General features: G+C 35.1%; 1 protein-coding gene across 1 annotated transcript in view; it reads left to right on the top strand.

Moving 5' to 3' along the window:
* The window catches only part of LOC111156935 (serine peptidase inhibitor, Kazal type 5), an 81530-nt gene that overhangs the window by 8552 nt on the left and 52546 nt on the right, over positions 1 to 20432 (top strand). Inside the window, exons 5-8 of the mRNA XM_022518089.1 lie at positions 13775 to 13902; positions 15720 to 15783; positions 16688 to 16815; positions 18517 to 18583. Coding sequence (XP_022373797.1) covers positions 13775 to 13902; positions 15720 to 15783; positions 16688 to 16815; positions 18517 to 18583 — 387 coding nt within the window. The remainder of the gene's footprint in view (positions 1 to 13774; positions 13903 to 15719; positions 15784 to 16687; positions 16816 to 18516; positions 18584 to 20432) is intronic.

Genomic DNA, 20432 nt, shown 5'->3' on the forward strand with positions numbered 1-20432 from the left:
TTTTCTGATTTTTCTCTTTCAGTCTATTAATATAATAAATTTCTTGATAAATTTGCTTATGTTAAACTATTAATGTTTTCTTAAGGTAAATCATACTTAACCATACACATTTTTAATACACCGTTGAATTTGGATAGTATTTTATTTAGAAAATTTGAAACTATTTTCATAAGTAAAATGAAAACACTTCATTTTTCATTGTACTGGAGATCTCATTTCATTTAAGTTTACTCACTTCATTTAAGGAGGTTAGCAAATCCTCTATCCAAAAAACAACTATAAATTGAGACAAAATTGACCAAAACAATCATAGCACTCTGGAAATTGACCAATAGCCGGTGTCACTCTGACAAGCATTTATGCTTGAAAAACTGCTAGATTCTTAATAGGAACAATGCAGGGGGTGGTCTGTGATGTTCCTGTTGAGGGATACTGCCATTTCGCTCCTTTTGCTTGGTCAGCAACTGCACTGTCTTTATTAAAGTTATTTAGAGTAGTGGGCAACAATCATTTCCAGAGATGTTTTCAGTGGCTGTCATGATTTTCACTAAGAGTAAGGAGCCTGAAGTTGTAGCATGACTGAGGAAAGCCTGTTTCTGGCTGAGTCTTCATACATGGGCAGCAGAGAGCAAAGAGGGAATGAGCAATCCACAAAGTTTTAACTGCATAAGACTGTGCACAAGCACTTCGAAAACACACATGAAGCAGCTCTTTCTGCTTACAGGTCCTGTTCCTGTACTTTAATAAAACCACTTTTTTTGCACCAGAAAAAAAAAGAAAGAAAGAAAAAGAAAACACACATGAAAAAAATCCCAGTGGAAACCAAATGCTGGGGTAGATGTAACTATGTCCTGAAATTTTAATGCCCTCCCCGGTACATACAGGTCTATCTGCAAACATTGGAAGCCTTATTAGCCTGAGGTGTTTGAGCCCAAACTGTGTCTGATCATTGGCCAACCACTAAGTTATAGAGATGGATAAAGAAAAACCTAGAGAGACAGTCTTAAAAAAATAAAAACCATAAACGTTTTCATGGGAGACACATCAACAGCTGTACACTATAGGACAGCAAGAAATCAGAGAGTTAGCCCAGCCAAAGATGCAAATAAGCAATAAGGCAGCAAAAAGAATCTTTAGAGTGAAATCATTATTCAAAATGTCCAATCTTCAACAAAAATTGTGAAATATGCAAAGTAACTGGAATGTATGACCCATATTCAGGGAAAGAAAAGCCAATGGAAACTATTTGAGTGTCCCTGAATATTAGATTTCACAAAGACTTGAAGCAGCTATTTTAAAAATGTTCAAATACTAAAGAAAACCATAGGTGGATTATTAAAGGAAAGTATAATGACAATGAATAAACAAATAGAAATTTTCAGGAGATAGAGATGGAGATAGACAATGGTATATATCTCAAATAGAAATTCTGGAGTTGACAAGCATAAGTCAAATAAAAAATTCAGTAGAGAGGTTCAAAAGCAGCATTGAGGTTGCATAAGAAAGAATTACTAAACTTGTAGAAAGATCAATAAAAGTTAATAATAGAAATAGAGAAAAATGTTGAGAAAAATGGAGCCACAGAGTCTCTGAGGTAGCAGGCATGCCAAAACATGTGCAATAGAAATATCAAAAATAAAAAAGAGATAAAATAGAACAATTATTTCAAGATATAATAGCCTAAAATGTATCACACTATATTTTTTAAAAATTACTCATTACATTCAAGAATTTCAACAAATCCCAAATAGGATAAATATAAAGCGATTGGAACTTAGGCCATCATGGTCAAAATGTTGAAATCAAGAGAAAATGTTTGAAGTGGCAAAAGAAAAATGACACATTCTTTGTACTGGTTACAATTGATGACTGGCTTCTCATCTAAAATAATGAAGGCCCAAAGACGATGGAATGGCATGCTCAAAGTTCTTAAAAAAAAAAAAAAAAGTTTATCAATATTTTATATCCACCAGAGTTAATCTATAAAAATTAAGTCAAATAAAGATATTTCCAAATCAGTGAAATCTGGGAAAATTTGTTGCCTTCAGACCTGTCTTACAAGTAATAATAAGAGTAGTGCATTAGCTGAAAGGAAATGACTCCTGGATAGTAACTTGGACTTACAGAAAGAAATGAAAAGCACCAGAAATGATAAATATATATGTTAATATGAACTACTTTATAAATATATTTCCCTTATTTTCATCTAGTTTCTTTTATTTATTTTTCATTTTTTAAAGATTTTATTTTTCAAATAATCTCCACACCCAATGTGGGGCTTGAATTCACCAAGATCAAGAGTCCCATGCTCTACTGACAGGGACAGCCAGGTGCATCTTACCTAGTTCCTTTTAAAGATACAATATATAAAGCAATAATTACAGTGCTCTTTTATTGGGTGTATGGATAAAATATATTTTTTAATTAATTTATTTTTTTAATAAACATATAATGTATTTTTATCCCCAGGGGTACAGGTCTGTGAATCACCAGGTTTACACACTTCACAGCACTCACCATAGCACATACCCTCCCCAATGTCCATAACCCCACCCCCCTTCTCCCAACCCCCCTCCCCCCAGCAACCCTCAGTTTGTTTTGTGAGATTAAGAGTCACTTATGGTTTGTCTCCCTCCCAATCCCACCTTATTTCATTTATTCTTCTCCTACCCCCTTAACCCCCCCATGTTGCATCTCCACTTCCTCATATCAGGGAGATCATATGATAGTTGTCTTTCTCCGATTGACTTATTTCGCTAAGCATGATACCCTCTAGTTCCATCCATGTCGTCGCAAATGGCAAGATTTCATTTCTTTTGATGGCTGCATAGTATTCCATTGTGTATATATACCACATCTTCTTTATCCATTCATCTGTTGATGGACATCTAGGTCTTTCCATAGTTTGGCTATTGTAGACATTGCTGCTATAAACATTCGGGTGCACGTGCCCCTTCGGATCACTACGTTTGTATCTTTAGGGTAAATACCCAGTAGTGCAATTGCTGGGTCATAGGGTAATTCTATTTTCAACATTTTGAGGAACCTCCATGCTGTTTTCCAGAGTGGTTGCACCAGCTTGCATTTGTATGGATAAAATATTTAAGATAACTATAGTACAAAGGGGAATAAAAGAGCTGTGTTGGGGCAAAGTTTCTATATTTTACCAGAATTAAATATTAATCTTTAATAGATTGTGATAAACTAGGAGGCATATTGCAATTACTAGAGTAACCAGCAAGAAAATGACAAATATAATAAATAAATAAAATGAACACAATAGTTAAAAAGACACCCTAGAAATATTTAACCAAAAAGAAGGCAGTAGTGGAGGATTAAAGAAGTAAAAAAGCACAAAAGCATATTGAAAACAAATATAAACATAGCAAATAAAAATATATCAATAATTATACTAAATGTAAATAATTTAAATATTCCAGTCAAAAAGTGGAGATTTTTGTCTGATTAAAAAAAACAGCTATAAAGTATCTCCATTAGGTATTCCTTAAATCCAAAGACAGAAGAAGTGTGAAATGATGAGAGATACCAGGCCAAATATAACATGAGAGAGCAAGATTTGCTACATTACCATCTGATAAAATAGACATTAAGACAAATAATATTATTGGAGACAAATAGGGACATTTTGTAATACAAAAGTATTAACTCACCAGGAGATATAACAATTATAAATGTATATGCTCCTACTAACAGAAGCTCAAAATGTATAAAACCAAATATTCTTTAATTAAATGAAAAAATAGACAATTCAGCAATAATAATTAGAAATTTTAATACTCTACTGTTAAAAATTGATAGAACTAGACAAAATATCAATGATATAGAATACTTGAACAACACTAGGAACTAACTGAAATATACAGACTGTTTCCTCAATGATTGCAGAAGGTACATTCTTTTCAAGGAACAATGAAACAGTCTACAAAATAGATTAAATGCTAGGATATAAAATGTATCTCATTAAATTTAAAATAATTAAAATCATACAAAATATGTTTTCTGAAAAATGGAATTGAGTAGAAAACCAGCAAGAGCAAGAAATAGGAGAAATCCCCAAATATTTGGACAGTAAGAAGCAGCATACTTCTAAATAATTGATGGATAAAAGAAACATCTTGAGAGAAATTAGAATATAATTTGAACTGAAGAAATATAAAAACTCAATTCAAGATTTATGAGCTTAGCTAAAGCATTGTATAGAGCTTTAAATACCTAAATCAGAGAAGAAGAAAGGTCACAAATTAATAATCTTAACTTCTACATTAAGAAACTTAGAAAAAGAAGAGCAAACTAAACCTCAATCAAGCAGAAGGAAGGACATATTAAAGAATAGAGCAGAAATCAATAAAATAGAAAACCTTAAAATAATAGGAAGTTAATAGACCAGATGTTGGTTCTTTGAGAAGATTAACAAAGCTGGTATACCTTTAGACAAAATGCCCTAACAAAAAAGAAAAAAAGTGAGAGAAAACAAAAATTACCAAAATCAGGAATGAAATATGAAATATCATTATATACCCTAGAGAAATTACAAGGATTATAGTAGAATATTATGAACAAATATGTGCCCCAAAAGTAGACAACTGACATAAAATAGACAAATTCCTAGAAATACATGAATTACTAAAACTGACCCAAGAAGAAATAAAAAATCAAAATAGATGTATAGCAAGTAAACAAGTTGAATCCATGATTAAGTGAAAGAAAAGTTCAGATTTTGTTGGTGACCCCCACCAAATAGTGAAAGAAGAAATAATATTAATCTTGTATAGACTCATTCAGGAAATAGAAGAAGTGACACTTATTAGCCAGTATTATTTTGATATGAAATCCAAAGGAAGATATCACAACTATAGAAGACTACTGACAAATATTTCTCATAAATGTACATAGAAAAATATTTAACAAAATATTAGCAAACAGAATCCACAACAACAACAACAAAAGATAAAACCATAACCAAAGGAAATTATTCTAGGAAAGAAAGGTTGGTTTAACAACAGAAAATCTAGTACACCATAATGATAAAGGACAAAAGTACCTCATTATTTCAACAGAGGCAGAAAAGGCATTTAACAAAATCTAACAGTCACTCAAGATAAAAAAAAAAAAAACACTCTTCTATCTCTCTCTCAAACATGAAAACACACAAACTCACATGCACAAAACTACCAGTAGATAAAAACTTCCTCAGCTGATAAAGGACATCTATGATAAAGCTATAACTTACATCTACTTAATGGTTAGGGAGTGAATACTTTTACTTTAAGACTAGAAGAAAGTGAAGATGATTGCTCTTACCACTTTTATTCAACATACCACTTCTATTCAACATTGAGCTGGTGCATATGGCCAATATAATAAGGCAAAATTTCTTTCCTTTTCTTTTTTTTTTTAACAGATTTTATTTATTTATTTATTATTTATTTATTTCACAAGAGACAGCAAGAGAGGGAACAAAGCAGGGGGAGTGGGAGAGGGAGAAGCAGGCTTCCTGCAGAGCAGGGAGCCCAATGAGGGGCTTATCCCAGGACACGGGGGATTATGAGCTGAGTTGAAGGCAGATGCTTAACCGCTTAATGACTGAGCCACCCAGGCACCCCAAGGCAAAATTTCTTAATTAATTAAGATATTCTGCTTGGAAGGAAAGTAATTTTTTTTCATTGTAGGTACATGATACTGTATATAGAAAATCCTAAGCATCCATAAAAAGAAGCTAGAGAATGAGTTTAGCAAGAAACTAATAAATGAGTTTAGCAAGATTTCAGTATACAAATCAGTAATGCAAACTGCATTGTATTTCTGTATACTAGCAATGAACAATCCAAAAATTATTATCAAGATGGCAATTCTCCCAAAATTAATCTATAAATTCTACATATCCCCTACAAAGTCCTAGCTGACTTTTTTTTTGGTAGAAATCAACAAATTAATTTTAATATTTATATAGAAATGTTGCGACACCCAAGAGTAACTGACTTCAAAATGTATTATAAAATGACAGTGAACAAAACAGTGTGTTATTGGTTTAAGGACAGGCATAAAGATCAGTGCAGTGGAATGGAATTGATATTCTTTCCATTTATGGTCAAATACTTGACTGACTTGTCAAGATAAAACAAATGCTTGGAAAATTTAATATCCATAAAAATAAATTTAGACTCTTACCTTACATCGTCCATAAAAATTAACTCAAAATGGATTAGAGTCTCAAATTTAAGAGTCGTAACTATAACATTTCTGGGCTAAAACGTAACAGAAGAAATTCATGAATTTGGGTTAGACAGAGTTTTTAAATGTGAAACCAGAACCATGCTCTATAAATACAAAATTAATAAGTTGGACTTCATCAAAATTACAGGCATACTTCATTTTATTGCACTTGCTTTATTGTGTGTCTCAGATGTTTTTACAAATTGAAGGTTTATGGCAATCTTGCATCAAACAAGTCTATTGATACCGTCTTCCCAATAGCAGTTGCTCATTTCATGTCTCTGTGTCACATCTTGGTAATTCTCCTAATATTTCAAAACTTCATTATTATAAATTTTTATGGTTATCTGTGATCAGTGATCGTCAATGGAGAAGAACAATGAAATTAATGTTGTTTTCATGACTGCTAATGCAACATCCATTCTGCAGCCCATAGATCAAGGAGTAATTTTGACTTTTAAGTCTTATTGTTTAAGAAATATACTTTGTTAGGCTCTAGCTGCCATAGATAATAATTTCTCTGATGGCTTTGGGCAAAGTAAATTGAAAACCTCTAGAAAGGATTCACGGTTCTAGATGCCATTATGAACATTTTGATTCATGGGAAGAGGTCAAAATACAGTCTCAACATTAACAGGAGTTTAGAAGTTGATTCCAACTTTCACGAATGACTTTGAGGGATTTAGAACTTCAGCGGAGGGAGCAACTGCAGATGTGGCAGGAATAGCAAGTATTCTCCAGAAGTGCAGGCTGAGTGTGGCTGAATTACCGCAATTTTGTCATGAAACTTGAACCTATGAGCAGTCACTTCTTTTTTTTTTTTTTTTTAAGATTTTTATTCATTTATTTGAGGGGAGGCATTGGGGAGATGTGGTGGTAAAGAGAGAATCTCAAGCAAACTCCTCACTGAGTACACAGGCCTACATGAGACTCCATCCCATGAGCCTGAGAGCATGACCCGAGCCAGAACGAAGAATCAGGTGCTTAACCAACTGAGCCATCCAGGTGCCCCGAGGAGTCACTTACATGGTTTCTTGAGCTGGAATCTACTCCTGGTGAAGATGCTGTGAAGATTGTTGAAATGACAATAAAAGATTTAGAATATTCTGTAAACTTAGTCAGTAAAGCAGGGTTTGAGAAGATTGACTCCTAGTTTTGAAAGATGTTCTGCCGTGGGTAAAATGCAGTCAAAACGGCGTCACATGCCACAGAGAAATCATTCATGAAAAGGAGAGTTCATCGGTGTGGCACACTTCATTGTTGCCTTATTTTAAGACATTGCAACAGCCACGCTAGCCTTCAGCCACCACCATCCTGATCTGTGAACCAAGACCCTCAACTAGCAAAAAGGGGAAGACTCACTGAAAGCTCAGATGATGATGATAATTTTTTAGCAAAAAAAGTATCTTTTAATTAAGGTGTGGACATTGTGTTTTTTAGACATAACACTATTGCACCCCTAAAAGACTACAGGATAGTATAAACATAACTTCTGCATATACTGGAAAACAAAAAATAATGCGTTTGACTTGCCTTATTGCGATATTTGGCTTTTGCAGTGGTCTGGAACCAAACCTGCAGTGTCTCCAAAGTATGCCTGTACAAACATTTGGGCTTCAAATAAAATCACTGAGACAATAGAAAAACAAGTATGGACTGAGAGAAATACTCATATACAGGGTAAAAGACTTTTATCTACAATATGTAAGGAACTCTTTACAACTCAATTATAAGAAGGCAACTCAATTAGAAATAGCTATTACACTAAAAATGTAATGGCTAGTGAGCACTTAAAAAGATGTTTTACATTATTATTATGTAGGGACATGCATATTAAAACCTCAGTGAGGTGCTGTTATACACCCACAAGAATGGCTGTAAATCCTCAAAACGGAAAATACAGAATGTTGTTAAGATTTTGGACAAACTGGAACACTTAGAGATGGCAGGAAAGATTATTCAAGAGTGCAACTACATCGGAAGACAGTCTGGCAGCTTCTGAAGAAGTGAAACATAAATTTGCCATATGACCTAATAAATTTGGTCCGAGGACTCTGCCCTATTGAAGTGAAGACATATGTCCACATGAAGCCATGCATGTGAATATTCATAACAGTATTCTTTTTAATAATCCGAAACTGGAAACAATCTAAATGTCTGCAGGTCTGCTGGTGACAGATAAACAAAATGAGCTACATTTATAGAGTGGAATTTTATTCAGAAATAAAAGGAAAGTACCCCTGATCCTGTTATGACATGGATGAACCTAAGAAACATTATGCAAACTGAAAGAAGCTGGAATCAAACAATTGCATATTTATGATTCCATTTATAAGAAATATCCAGAAAAGGTAAATTTATAACCAGAAAAATCTGTGGCTGCCTAAGGCTAGAGCTGGGAACTGGGATTAACTGTAAATGGGCACAGGGGAAACTCTTAGAGTGATGGAAGTATTCTAAAACTGAGGTGATGGCTATACACCTCCATAAATTTACCAAAATTCATGCCTTTTATGGTATGTAAGTAAAACCTCAATAAAACTGTCTACAATTATTTTTCAGTTAACATAACTTCTCAATTTTTGGAATAACTTTTAAATTATTATTACTCAGTACAAGTTTTCACTTTTTCTTAACAATTTAGATAGTGGATTTTAAAGCTATTAGTACTTGGGCATTTGGAGGAGGGAGTATCTCAGACCAGTTTATCAATGGGATTAATGTCTGTTCCACTTTTCCTATCAAACCACTGTAACTATTTTACACTTTTTTGGTATCTCTATTTCGGTTTTCAGATGTTTTAGCATATAGATACTGATAATATGTTTTTGTTGTATATATGTGTCAATTTTTATATAGTTACTTAAAATGATGATTGCATGTGTTTTTATTTCTGTCTTCTCTCTTACCAACTGTCATAGGAATTTGAGTATCAGCTTTTTGGTTAATCTTCTTTTTTTTTTTTTTTTTTTTTTTTTTTTTTTGTTATCCGTGTCACTTGTTCTTATTTCTTTATGTTTTCTCTGGTGCACATATTGTAATGGATTGAGCATTAAAATTTTTAATTTTAAGATTCCATGACAAGGGTATGTAAAGATACTAATGATCATCTATCTCAAGATTGGTGCTTGAAGTGTTTCCGTTTGTCACTCTTTGCCAAATATTTCTTGGGCAGAGAACATAGACCATATGACATTGATCCTTTGAATTTCCTAAGACTTTCTGAGTAGCCTAGTAAATATTCCACTTTTATAAATGTTTTCTATGTCTTGGAAAAAATGTTTATTTGCTGTTTCCTGGATATAGTTTTCTATAAAAATCTAATGACATAAGCATCTTAATTTTTTTCCTTCATCTATCAGTTTCTGAGAAGTATATGCTAAAATCCGTAAATCCAGTTACTGATTTATCTTATTCTATCAAAATTTTTTGGTTGCAGTCTGATGGAGGTAGAGCCTATATTATTAAGTGAACGAATGCTCAGTAATTATTATATCCTTATGTTCTGTTTTCCCTTTTACTTTACATAGTGTCTTTTGTCACTTATGATGCATTTTGGGCTGAATTCTATATTTTTAGTATTAATATTACTGCATCTGCTCTCTTCTTATTCATTTTTACCTCATATCTTTTGTCTTATTGTTTCAGTATCTGTGTGCTCTTTAATTTTAATTTTCTTTTATCATCCATACCTGCTCAATCCTGTTTTTCATTTTTAAAAAAATTTTTTTAAGTACTTTATTTATTTGACACAGAGAAATCACAAGTAGGCAGAGAAGCAGGCAGAGAGAGAGGAGGAAGCAGGTTCCCTGCTGAGCAGGGAGCACGATGCGGGGGCTCGATTCCAGGACCCCGAGACCATGACCTGAGCCAAAGGCAGAGGCTTAACTCACTGAGCCACCCAGGTGCCCCTAATCCTGTTTTTTAAATCCAAGCACAAATTGTATTTTAATTTGTGTGCTTAGCTCATTTATAGTTTGTTAATTCTGTTGTACTAGGACTTGGTTCTCCTAATTTTTCATATTTTCAGTTATCAGACTTTTAAAAAATAATTTAAAAGTAGTTTCTTCCTTTCAGTTTTCTTTGATGATGAGTTAAAGGTTGCATATCTATTTTGACTCTTACTATGACACCCCTTAACCAAATACCCATATTTATAATTATTTATCATCACTATTACTAATGCCACTGTTTATTGTTAAATCTGTATCTTCTCCCCTAACATATGTTAGCTTGCTTTTATTTGGTTAAAAAGTCCTAAACTTCAGGTACCTGGGTGGCTCTGTGGGTTAAGCCTCTGCTTTCGGCTCAGGTCATGATCTCAGGGTCCTGGGATCGAGGCCCACATTGGGCTCTCTGCTCAGCAAGGAGCCTGCTTCCTCCCTCTCTCCCTGCCTGCCTCTCTGCCTACTTGTGTCCTACGACTCTCTCTCTGTCAAATACATAAATAAAATCTTAAAAAAAAAAAAAAAGCCCTAAACTTCTCTAATTTATTATTGACTAGATTCCATCTTTGAGTTGCTATGGCTGTTTCTCTGTTTCTCTTGTTTTTGTTTTTCATTTTTCATTGATTCTAGAAATGTTCACTATTTCTTCAAATATTTTTCCTATATATGGTTGCCTCATTTGGGGACTTCTAATTCTATTCCCCATGTTGTTTAGATTTTCTCTTCTATTTTAAATTCATTTTCCTTTATGATTGCTTCTCTGAGAGTTTCTTGATCTAGTCTTCTGGTTTACAAATTCATTAGGTACTTGTACCTATCCTACTTTTAGTCTTTCTACTGTTTTATTTATAACTATTTAAATATTTTCCATGTCTAAAACTTCCACTTTTTTTCCCATTATAACTTTTTTTCTTGTTTCATATTGCAGATATTTTTTCTCTAAAGCATAGTTACACTCTTAAAAAATTGTTTTTCTATGCATTCTGATAATTCTGCTTCAACTGATACTGAATCTTGCTCACATTACCATTTTCTTTTATGTTTTGTTCCTCACACATACAGGTATTTCCATTCTAAGATTCCATAATAGCTTTAGTTATTTTTTTCTGCTACACTGAGTGAGATGGTGTTCAAGGCTATGCTCTGTCTCTGCCTCTCTGGTGAGTGTAAGGATAGGAAAAGGGATAAAGCCTAGATCAGAAGTTTCTGGAACTAGCGTTACCCCTCCAGTCTGTTGCCAGTCCACCAGGTTGGGAATCCATCTGTAAGTTCTCAGAAACTGTTAGTAATAGGAAGATGTGTTCTTTCTAGGTTGTGACCTACCAGCCCTTGGAGTTTGGAGGGGGAGGAGGAGGTGGAGTAGTAAATACCCACACCTGTTCTCATCGCCTCACAGCTGGGCTTTTTTTTTTTTTTTTTTTTTTACAGCTGGGCTTTTTATCTGCCCTATCATCACCCTTCCAACACCTGTGACCTAGTATGCTGCTGTTGCTCTTGCTGAAGAGGGAGAGCAGTGATTGTCCCAAGTTAATAAAATCAATCCATGCCACCCATGCTTCAGTGGTTTCTTCAGAAATGACCTTAGAGAGAAAACCAGCCCCTCTCCTGCTTTTTCCTTATGCTTCAGACACACTTCTTTGTGCCCCTTAAACAGGACAGTCGAGTTCCTATCACAAATCCTTTGCACTTGCAGTTCTCTAGGCCTAGAATGTCCTTCCCTCAGATCTCTAATGGCTGGTTTCTCCCCATTAATCCCATTTCACCTCGAATGTTACCTTTACAGAGAAATCTTTCTTGACACTCTATTTAAAATAACCACCATTCTAGTTATTGTTCCAGTGATTTTTAATAGCATTTATTTTAATTTTAAATTATATTTATGGTCTTTAACTTCTCATCAGAATGTAAGTTCCTTAGAACATACATTTCAATTTTTTTTTTTTTTTTTTTTTTGCAGTGTCTTAGTCTGGTAGAAACTCAGAGCCTAGCAAATTTTGAGGAACAAATGAACAACCAAATAAATGCAATAATACCTATAGCCATTACTTATCTTCACTCTATTTTAACTTCTTCCCAAACAGATGACATGAATAGTGGGTTATTTCCATAGCTTTTTTTTTTTTTTTTTTTTTTTTCCTAATTAAAATTCTTTTTCCAGGTCACCTGGGTGGCTCAGTTGGTTAAGTGACTGCCTTCTGCTTAGGCCATGATCCTGGAGTCCCAGGATCGTGTGCCACATTGGGTTCCCTGCTTCAGCAGGGACTCTGCTTTTCCTCCTGCCTGCCCCTTCCCCCTCTCGTGCTCTCTCTCTCTCAAATAAATAAATAAAATCTTAATAAATAAATAAGTAAATAAAGTAAAATTCTTTTTCCTTTTTTATTGTCTTTTGGAAGTATTCCTCAATGTAACATTTTGGTTCACAAATTCTCTACGTATTTGTATCCATTATTCTTTTATTTTTTCTATTGTGTAACATACTAGGTCACAGGTCTATATTCTAAGTGTTCCATATCTATATTTAAAATATTTGTGTTATGACAATAACATCAAAAGTTTATTTTGTCATGCGATGTAATAACTGAAAAATTCTCCAATGTCATTCTTTGCTTTTAGATAGAAATTAAATTTAAGTTAAGTCTGGGTTTTCTTTAGTTAGCTCATGTCACAATAGTGTTGCCAAATAAGGTTTCCTAGGTATTTATTTGACGCTCAGCACAAATCTGTAGTACAGATGGGGTGTGAATTTCCATTTGTCAGATAAGAAAAGTAAGGTTCAAAGAGGTGGAGTGAGTGGGTGGCAGAGGTGAGAATCAAATCCTAGTTTCCAGTTACCACCTAGTGTAGTTGTTTTTCTCACCATACGGGTATGTCCCTAAGTATGTGTCATATTATTTGAGCTGAGATTGGGGATTTCTTCCATCATCATCAAAACATGTTTCATGATTGGCTTGATTGTCAGTGCAGAAAATGTTTAAAATAACAACAGTAATAACAGTAGGTGGTTTTGACATGCTATGCGCCATTGTAAATGCTGTGCACATATTCGTGCACTGAAAACCATTTAAAATGTTGAGAGGTTGGTACTATTGTATTTTGCAAATAAGGACACTAAAGCACAGAGGGATTAAGTAACTCCCACATCACACAGCAGTATGTGGCAGAATTTGAATTATGAGCCCAGCAATCTGGCTCCTGATCACTACCCTGATCTATAATAATAAAAACTTTATTGCAGCTTAGAGTTTACAGAGATCTTTCCTATACATTATCTATTAGACTTCATTACCACTCTGCAGAGAAGGAGGGCAGGATTTGATAAACAGTATATACAAAGTTCCAGAGAGGAGACTTAGCCTACCTCACCAGATGGCAAGTGGCTGAGATCAAATAGCAATTCTTTGTCCTGAAATCTAATTACATCTCTGTTCTTGGGCCATGTTCTATTATCCATAATGTTATCCATACAGTCTGTTTTGCTCTTCAGTTAAGTTATATTGTTGTGGGTTTAAAATGTTAACCTATTTATGTATCTATGTACCTAACAAATATTTTATCTCTTCTATTTTGATGTTCCTTGATAATGTCTCTTGCAGTTGAATTGTGATGATTTCAGGAAAGAAGAGAGAAATGGGGATTTTATTTGTACCTTCGACAACGCAGCCGTTTGTGGCACAGATGGGAAAACCTACAGCAACAAATGTGCGCTGTGTGCTGAGAACGCGTGAGTATCTGCGTCAGGCTTTCTCCCTAAAGCATACTCTCCATATAAGTACATGACACAGTTTTTTCTTCCAGTCTTTAAAATATCAATTCATTTTGTGAGAGTTAGCCAGCCATAAATTATTAGGACCACTCCTTTTACTATTCTTACGGAAAAAAATACGTAGTGCAACACTTTATATTTTACAAAGCACCTTTGTGTGCAGTTTATCAGATAGTTATCAGTATCTCTGTGAAGTAGACAGACATCTGATAGATCTAAATCTGTGTATCTCCCTGTGTGTGCACATATAAGCACACATATATGTACGTATACTTACTTACACGTAACAGACATATTTCCATTTCTATCTGTCTTTCTAGGAGTATATCTTTGTTCACAGAGAATTATTTAATCATCAAGTGATTTTTTTCATTTAGTGCTCAGTAATTTATAATAGTAGATAGAGAATTGGAATTTTTAATATTGAACTTCTCCCCATTGATTCGACCTTTGTCACATAGCTAACGCATCTTGCTGTCCAACATTTTGTCCCCATTTCATTCTTTGTGTACCTCAGTGCTAAGTTTGGTTGTCACTTGTCTTCAGTCAGCAAGATGGCACACCCTGCTTCACAGGTTCTAGCCTGTGGCCTCAGTCTTGAATTGTCTGCTCTTCAGTTTTTGCAAATATAAAGCAACCAGTGCTTGAAGCCAATAAAGGGTATGATAAACATTCCGTCTTCAGGATTGTGCAAGAGTTATCCCTTCTTGTCATAAGTATCTTTACCAAAATACAACTGAATCAAATCACTCTGATCCTTTGCATTTTTGCATTTTCAGAGATGCAGTCTGAAATTAATGCCTTCACCTCTTACGAGTGGTCAACATAAATGGAAAATACAGACATACATACAGAGAACAGACAGGTTTTATTAGATATGTATTTTGTAATACTATTATGAGCACACTGTACATTTAACTACTATTGTGTTTTATATGGAGGGTCCTGTGATAGAATGTTTAAATCTCATCAGGTCTAAATTTCTCATCCCTAATTTCTGGTATGCTTCCTACATTATACAGTGAGAGCCATACTGCTCATTGGGTTTCTTCCTTAGCTTTGTTTACTAGGAGACTGTGCAATAACATTGGGATTCGATTTGTTTGTTTGTTTCCCTCAGAGGTTATCTTTTGATAGAACTTTTTTCTTATCACTTTTAATAGCTTCATTTTTCTCCTTATATTGTTTTTTCATTGTTATACACAGGCTGTGGTTTTAAGCTGCCTTACCTTTTTAAAAAGTAGGAAGTATATTTTACATTTATGGTTCTGTTTTCAGATAGTGTTAAAGCTCTATTAGACTGAATCAACCTAATTCTTGGGACTTTAGGTACTTTCCATGACAACCAAAGCATTAGTCAGCATAAGCCAAACAAAGAATAATATAGTAGGATGTTAGATCTATGAACTTGAATTCATATATTCAAAACAACATCATCAACAACAGCATAGTTCTTTGGGGACATCTACTATCTAGTTATAAGATGTACTTTTTCCTTCTCTTCTGATATGGATTCTCTTTAGCATAGGAAAGAAAATTCTAGAAATAATATTTATAGATCTGACTCTTATTAGCCCTCCAACATAATTCTATTTCTTCAACTTCAAGCTGTAAACATAAGCTCTCATTAGAAAGAGTAAGTGAGGAAAAGAATGCAATGTGACATCTGTTTTCAAGTACAAAGGAGAATCATAATACAGTGACAATAAGTTATTTTTGAATGGTAAGAAGTTCTGTGATACTAAACTTCTGTGTCTCCTGACTTTCAATTCCAGTAAAACCAGGTCCCAAGTTGGCATAAAAAGCGAAGGGGAATGTGAGACCAGTAATCCAGAGGAGGTGAGGACGAGTGTCAAATGGTGGGAAATCTTGGGAGGCTGACTTTAGAGAGAAAGAAGATGATCTCCTCTTCTTTCTTTGGTGTGGGGTGTTAAGAAGAGAGCAATTCTTGCTTTACATAAGATCGGGCACTGCCTGTTTGGATGAAAAGCAGTTGATTCCTACAACTCTAGCAGGTGACGCTGGTAGTTAGAATGTTCAGCTCTATTTCTGCTTTCTATGAAAAAACAAAACAAAACAAAACAAAAACCAATCAGTCCATCCATCCATCCATCCATCCATCAAAAGGAAACTACACTTGTCGTAGAAAGGGCATTATGAATCAGTCAATCTGAATTGAAACCCTAGCTTGTTACTTGCTGTCAGGAGACCTTGGACAAATTACTTACCACACTATACCAGTGTTGCCATATCAAAAAATGAGATTTTGATTAAATAGCTTTTCTCTTTGCTAACATTCTGTGCACTTGTGATGACAGAAGAAAGAAATGAGTATCTCAGACCTGTCACACTTGACTTTTTCTAGCTGAATGTATTTCCTAAGTCAAGATTTGGTGCCCTTTCTATGCTCCTAGAACACCTACCAGGACAGTTAGCACATCATATTTTAAATGTCTCTTTGTGTCATCCAGTAGATCGTGAGCAAGTTGAGTGCAAGGACTGTGTTCCACCTTAGTTCTAGCACTTACTAGGGTATCTGTGTTTACTAATAAATGAATAAATAAATGAGCACCATATATAACCTCGTGAATTATGCAACACTTACTAAGCTACTTCTAGGCATTGCTCTTGGTGGCTAGGATACACTGGGCAGAGAAACACTGAGTACTATACGATTTCCGAAAACCGTGGAAGGCATTACAATCAGGATGGTGAATGTTAAGTTCTTTTCCCTGTTCTTCAGGATGTATGTAGTGCTTTTCGGCCTTATGTGAAGGACGGAAGACTTGGATGCACGAGGGAAAATGATCCAGTCCTTGGTCCTGATGGCAAAACACATGGCAATAAGTGTGCCATGTGTGCTGAGCTTTTGTAAGTATCATCATCCCCACTCTGAGTAGGTGGACTTAAAGAGGACACACTTGGTTGCCTTCCTGACAGTCACTCCAGAATCACTTTTTTTCTCACTCTTTTTCAGAGAGATACAGTCCTTTTCATGAAGCATACAATTCTTTGTCTTTGTAAGGTGAAATAATCCTTGCTCTCTGAATGGCTTCTTTTCTTTTTAATTCATATCATCTGCTAGAGTTTCTTAAAAGGCATGGGTAAGGTAATTATGTTAGTTCTTAAATTCAAGACTCTTCCTTTGTTTAATTATAGTGATAGGACAATGCACAGTATTTTATAAGGCACAGTATTTTACAATTTAGAAAACACTTTCCTGGAATAAACTAGGTCAGTCGTTTGACAGGCATTGCTTCATTTGAATATGTACAGAGACTCTTACTAGAAGTGACAGTCTAATTTAAAATAATAACAGTAATGTCATGTGGCTGCCTTCTTATTACTATAGAAGGTGGAACTTTAGTAAAGGGAAGGATAGGGTTAACTTTCTCTGAGTGCCTAACTGTGAGTACTAAGGCTGAGAAGTGAAGATCCAATGAGTCTTTAATATTCTGACGGTTAAACAAGATAGAGACTCTCTATATGTCAGCAGGCTTTTAAGTGCTCCATTTACATCTATGGATCTTTAAAATCAGGACAGAGAAAGATCTAACAGATTAATAAATTTCACACCTGCCTATGAAAATTATAGTGTGCTGCCAGAAAATTCAAGGGCACGTCCTATCAGGTTTATAAAACAGTGATTATATCTGGTTTCCAGACAGGAAATAAGCCTAATTACTACATTTTTAAAAAAAAAATTTCTACATTCTTATCTAGGAGACATGTGCCTTTAGTTTTCCAACCCACCCCAATTCTGTGACTTTCTGTTTTCATGAATTAGCTAAAAAAGAGAATTTGACCTCCCTAACTCCTGGTTTCTTCCTCTGTGGAACTAATAATACTGCCTGTCTCCGGATGGGATTGTAATTAGGTAACAGATACAAGAGGACTCAGAAGCTCAATGTCACTTTTTTTTAACTGTGGTGATTTTACATGAAGGCAAACAAACACTTTACAAGGTGTAGAAAAGGTTTACATAAGGGTGTGGACTGCAGTACTTCAAATGCTCAGTTTGGTTTTACCCTTGTCACAGCATTGTGTTAAAAAGCTCTTGGTTCTTCCAGTTACAGGGAATTTTCCCCAACAATCTCCGTTTGTCAATCAAGGAGTCACACCCACCTGCTTTTACAGAACAAAGCCTTTAATTGACTGTCAGTGAGTCAGTTTCACACCCTTCCTTATCTTTGTCAATTTTCTGGCTCCAATTAGAGACAGGGAAAAGCTTGTCTCTCTTTTTTTTTTTTTTTTTTTTTTTTTTAGATTTTATTTTATTTATTTGACAGAGATCACAAGTAGGCAGAGAGACAGGCAGAGAGAGGGGGGGGGAAGCAGGCTCCCCGCTGAGCAGAGAGCCTGATGTGGGGCTTGATCCCAGGACCCTGAGATCATGACCTGAGCCGAAGGCAGAGGCTTTAACCCACTGAGCCACCCAGGTGCCCCAAAAGCTTGTCTCTTGTAAGTGGATCTGTTTAACAAGGTGTGGCCAAGGATATGAAAGTGCCTAGCACAGAACTGGACCCTGAAAATATGAGTCAGAAACTGACCAACTGTTCTCTTTCTTAACAGCTTAAAAGAAGCTCAGGAAAATGCCAAGAGAGAAGGTGAAACCAGAATTCGACGAAGTGTCGAAAAGGTAAATTCCTCACAACATAATTTGATCTTGTGGCCAAAGTATTAACAAAGTTAGGCTTGACTCTTTGAGGTGGGTCAGTAATGTCGTTGTCCTTAATTTTTACAATAAATTGTTTCCCTTAATTCCAAACTTCCACAAGTTGACTATTTCAAGTATATTAATCATTAGATTCAGATTTAAAATTTCATTTTCCCACCCGAAGTTCACAATATGCTATTTTTAAGAAAAAGGGAAAGAAAGAATATAAGCCAGAAAATATGCTATTTAAATTCCACTGAATTTCCACCATCCGTCTCCCTGGCTTAGATTAATTTTGCTTTGAATAAGTTTTTTTAATACGACATAATATAAATTAGACAGGAATAACTTTAAAATAATTCTAGAGTCTTTTAAACAGTGTATCCACTGGTGTATTTTATGAATCATCCCACTGATACAAACTGGAGTTATTTGTTATGGTTATTACAGTGAGGCCTACATTTATAAAGGTCTTGCTTCTGTTTAAACAAAAATATCAGACAAATATTGTGTTTTTTAAAGAGCCCTTAAAGTTAAATTTTTTCAAATTATTATGTGGTTTAATTGTTTAGTATAAAAATTTATTCCTTTTAGTAATTGAGTAAACATTGTAGGTGATACAGCTTGGATTTCCTAAATCACCAAGTTTATTAAACCCTACTTTCACTATAACTGATAGCAGTTACTTTGCTAAATGACTAGCTCTCTGTTGAGAAGTCAGAACAATTTAGTTTTACCCATAGTTTTGTTACGTTCTTGCTGTATGAAACTGACCAAGTCTTCTCTTCTCTCTGGACCTCAGTTTCTTTGTTCCAAATTAAGAGTTTGGATAAATGACCTCAATTTTACTTTCTTGTTGTAATGTGATTCCACACCCTGTACTCTTCTGTGCTACTACAAGTGTAGAGGCCTCTTTTAGGCCGGAGGCTTGAACAATGGAAATTTGATCAAGGCAAAAGGTCCCACAGTGATCCCCTGGCTGAATCCAAACAGGCCCATCAAGTGACCGGCTTGAAATATATATCAGCCCTAACTAACCAATGGGCTACTTACACCCAGATATAGGTACCAAAAAAGGAAAATTCCATACATTACCATACCTCCTCTCCTTCCCCCTTTAAATACAGCCCTTACCCACTACCACATGGAAGAGTCTATCCTTTGCTGTCCTTCCTGCCCTTCCTTGTGGGGTATCCAACATACTTTTATCTCTTTTGTTCTGTCTTGGGTGGATTATTTTACTACCTGTGCCACCTGCCCCAACTCCATCAGGATGCCCCCCATTTGGGAGCCCCCATCTGATTGGGAGAGACGGCACAACAAATATACCAGTTTTGTGGATGATGGGCATGTGTTTTCCTAAGGATAGACACAAGTCTAGTTTTTGGTACTTCTACTTCGTGATACTATTCACTCAAGCAAATTTCCCACCCTAATAGGGTGTTCAACAGAGTTTCAGTGAAGGAATATGGAGGAGTCGGTCTTCAGGAATTTGTTTAATACTAACTGAGGTTTGAAAAGCAATTCTTTTGGTTGTTAAATTTCAGTCAAAAACTTCGGGTCATCTTGTAATATTGAATATTTTACTCCTCCGTAAACACAGACAGTTCTTTTCCATTATCTATCCTCAGGTCTTGTTTATTTTTCCCTCTTTTCCTCTGTGGCTGGGGTCGTTGTTTTGGTGGGGTCACTGGACGTGATCATGTTGAATGCGACTGCTTTACAGTGATGGCTCAATATCTGCTGCATAATTAGCCTGTCAGTGGGTTGTTCACAAAAGCATTTCTTCAGAATCTCCTTGGATGAATCACAACTTATAAACTGAAATTAT

The sequence above is a fragment of the Enhydra lutris genome, unplaced genomic scaffold (genome assembly GCF_002288905.1).
Source record: "Enhydra lutris kenyoni isolate GAN:26980312 unplaced genomic scaffold, ASM228890v2 scaffoldscaffold50, whole genome shotgun sequence".
In the NCBI taxonomy this organism is placed as follows: domain Eukaryota; kingdom Metazoa; phylum Chordata; class Mammalia; order Carnivora; family Mustelidae; genus Enhydra; species Enhydra lutris.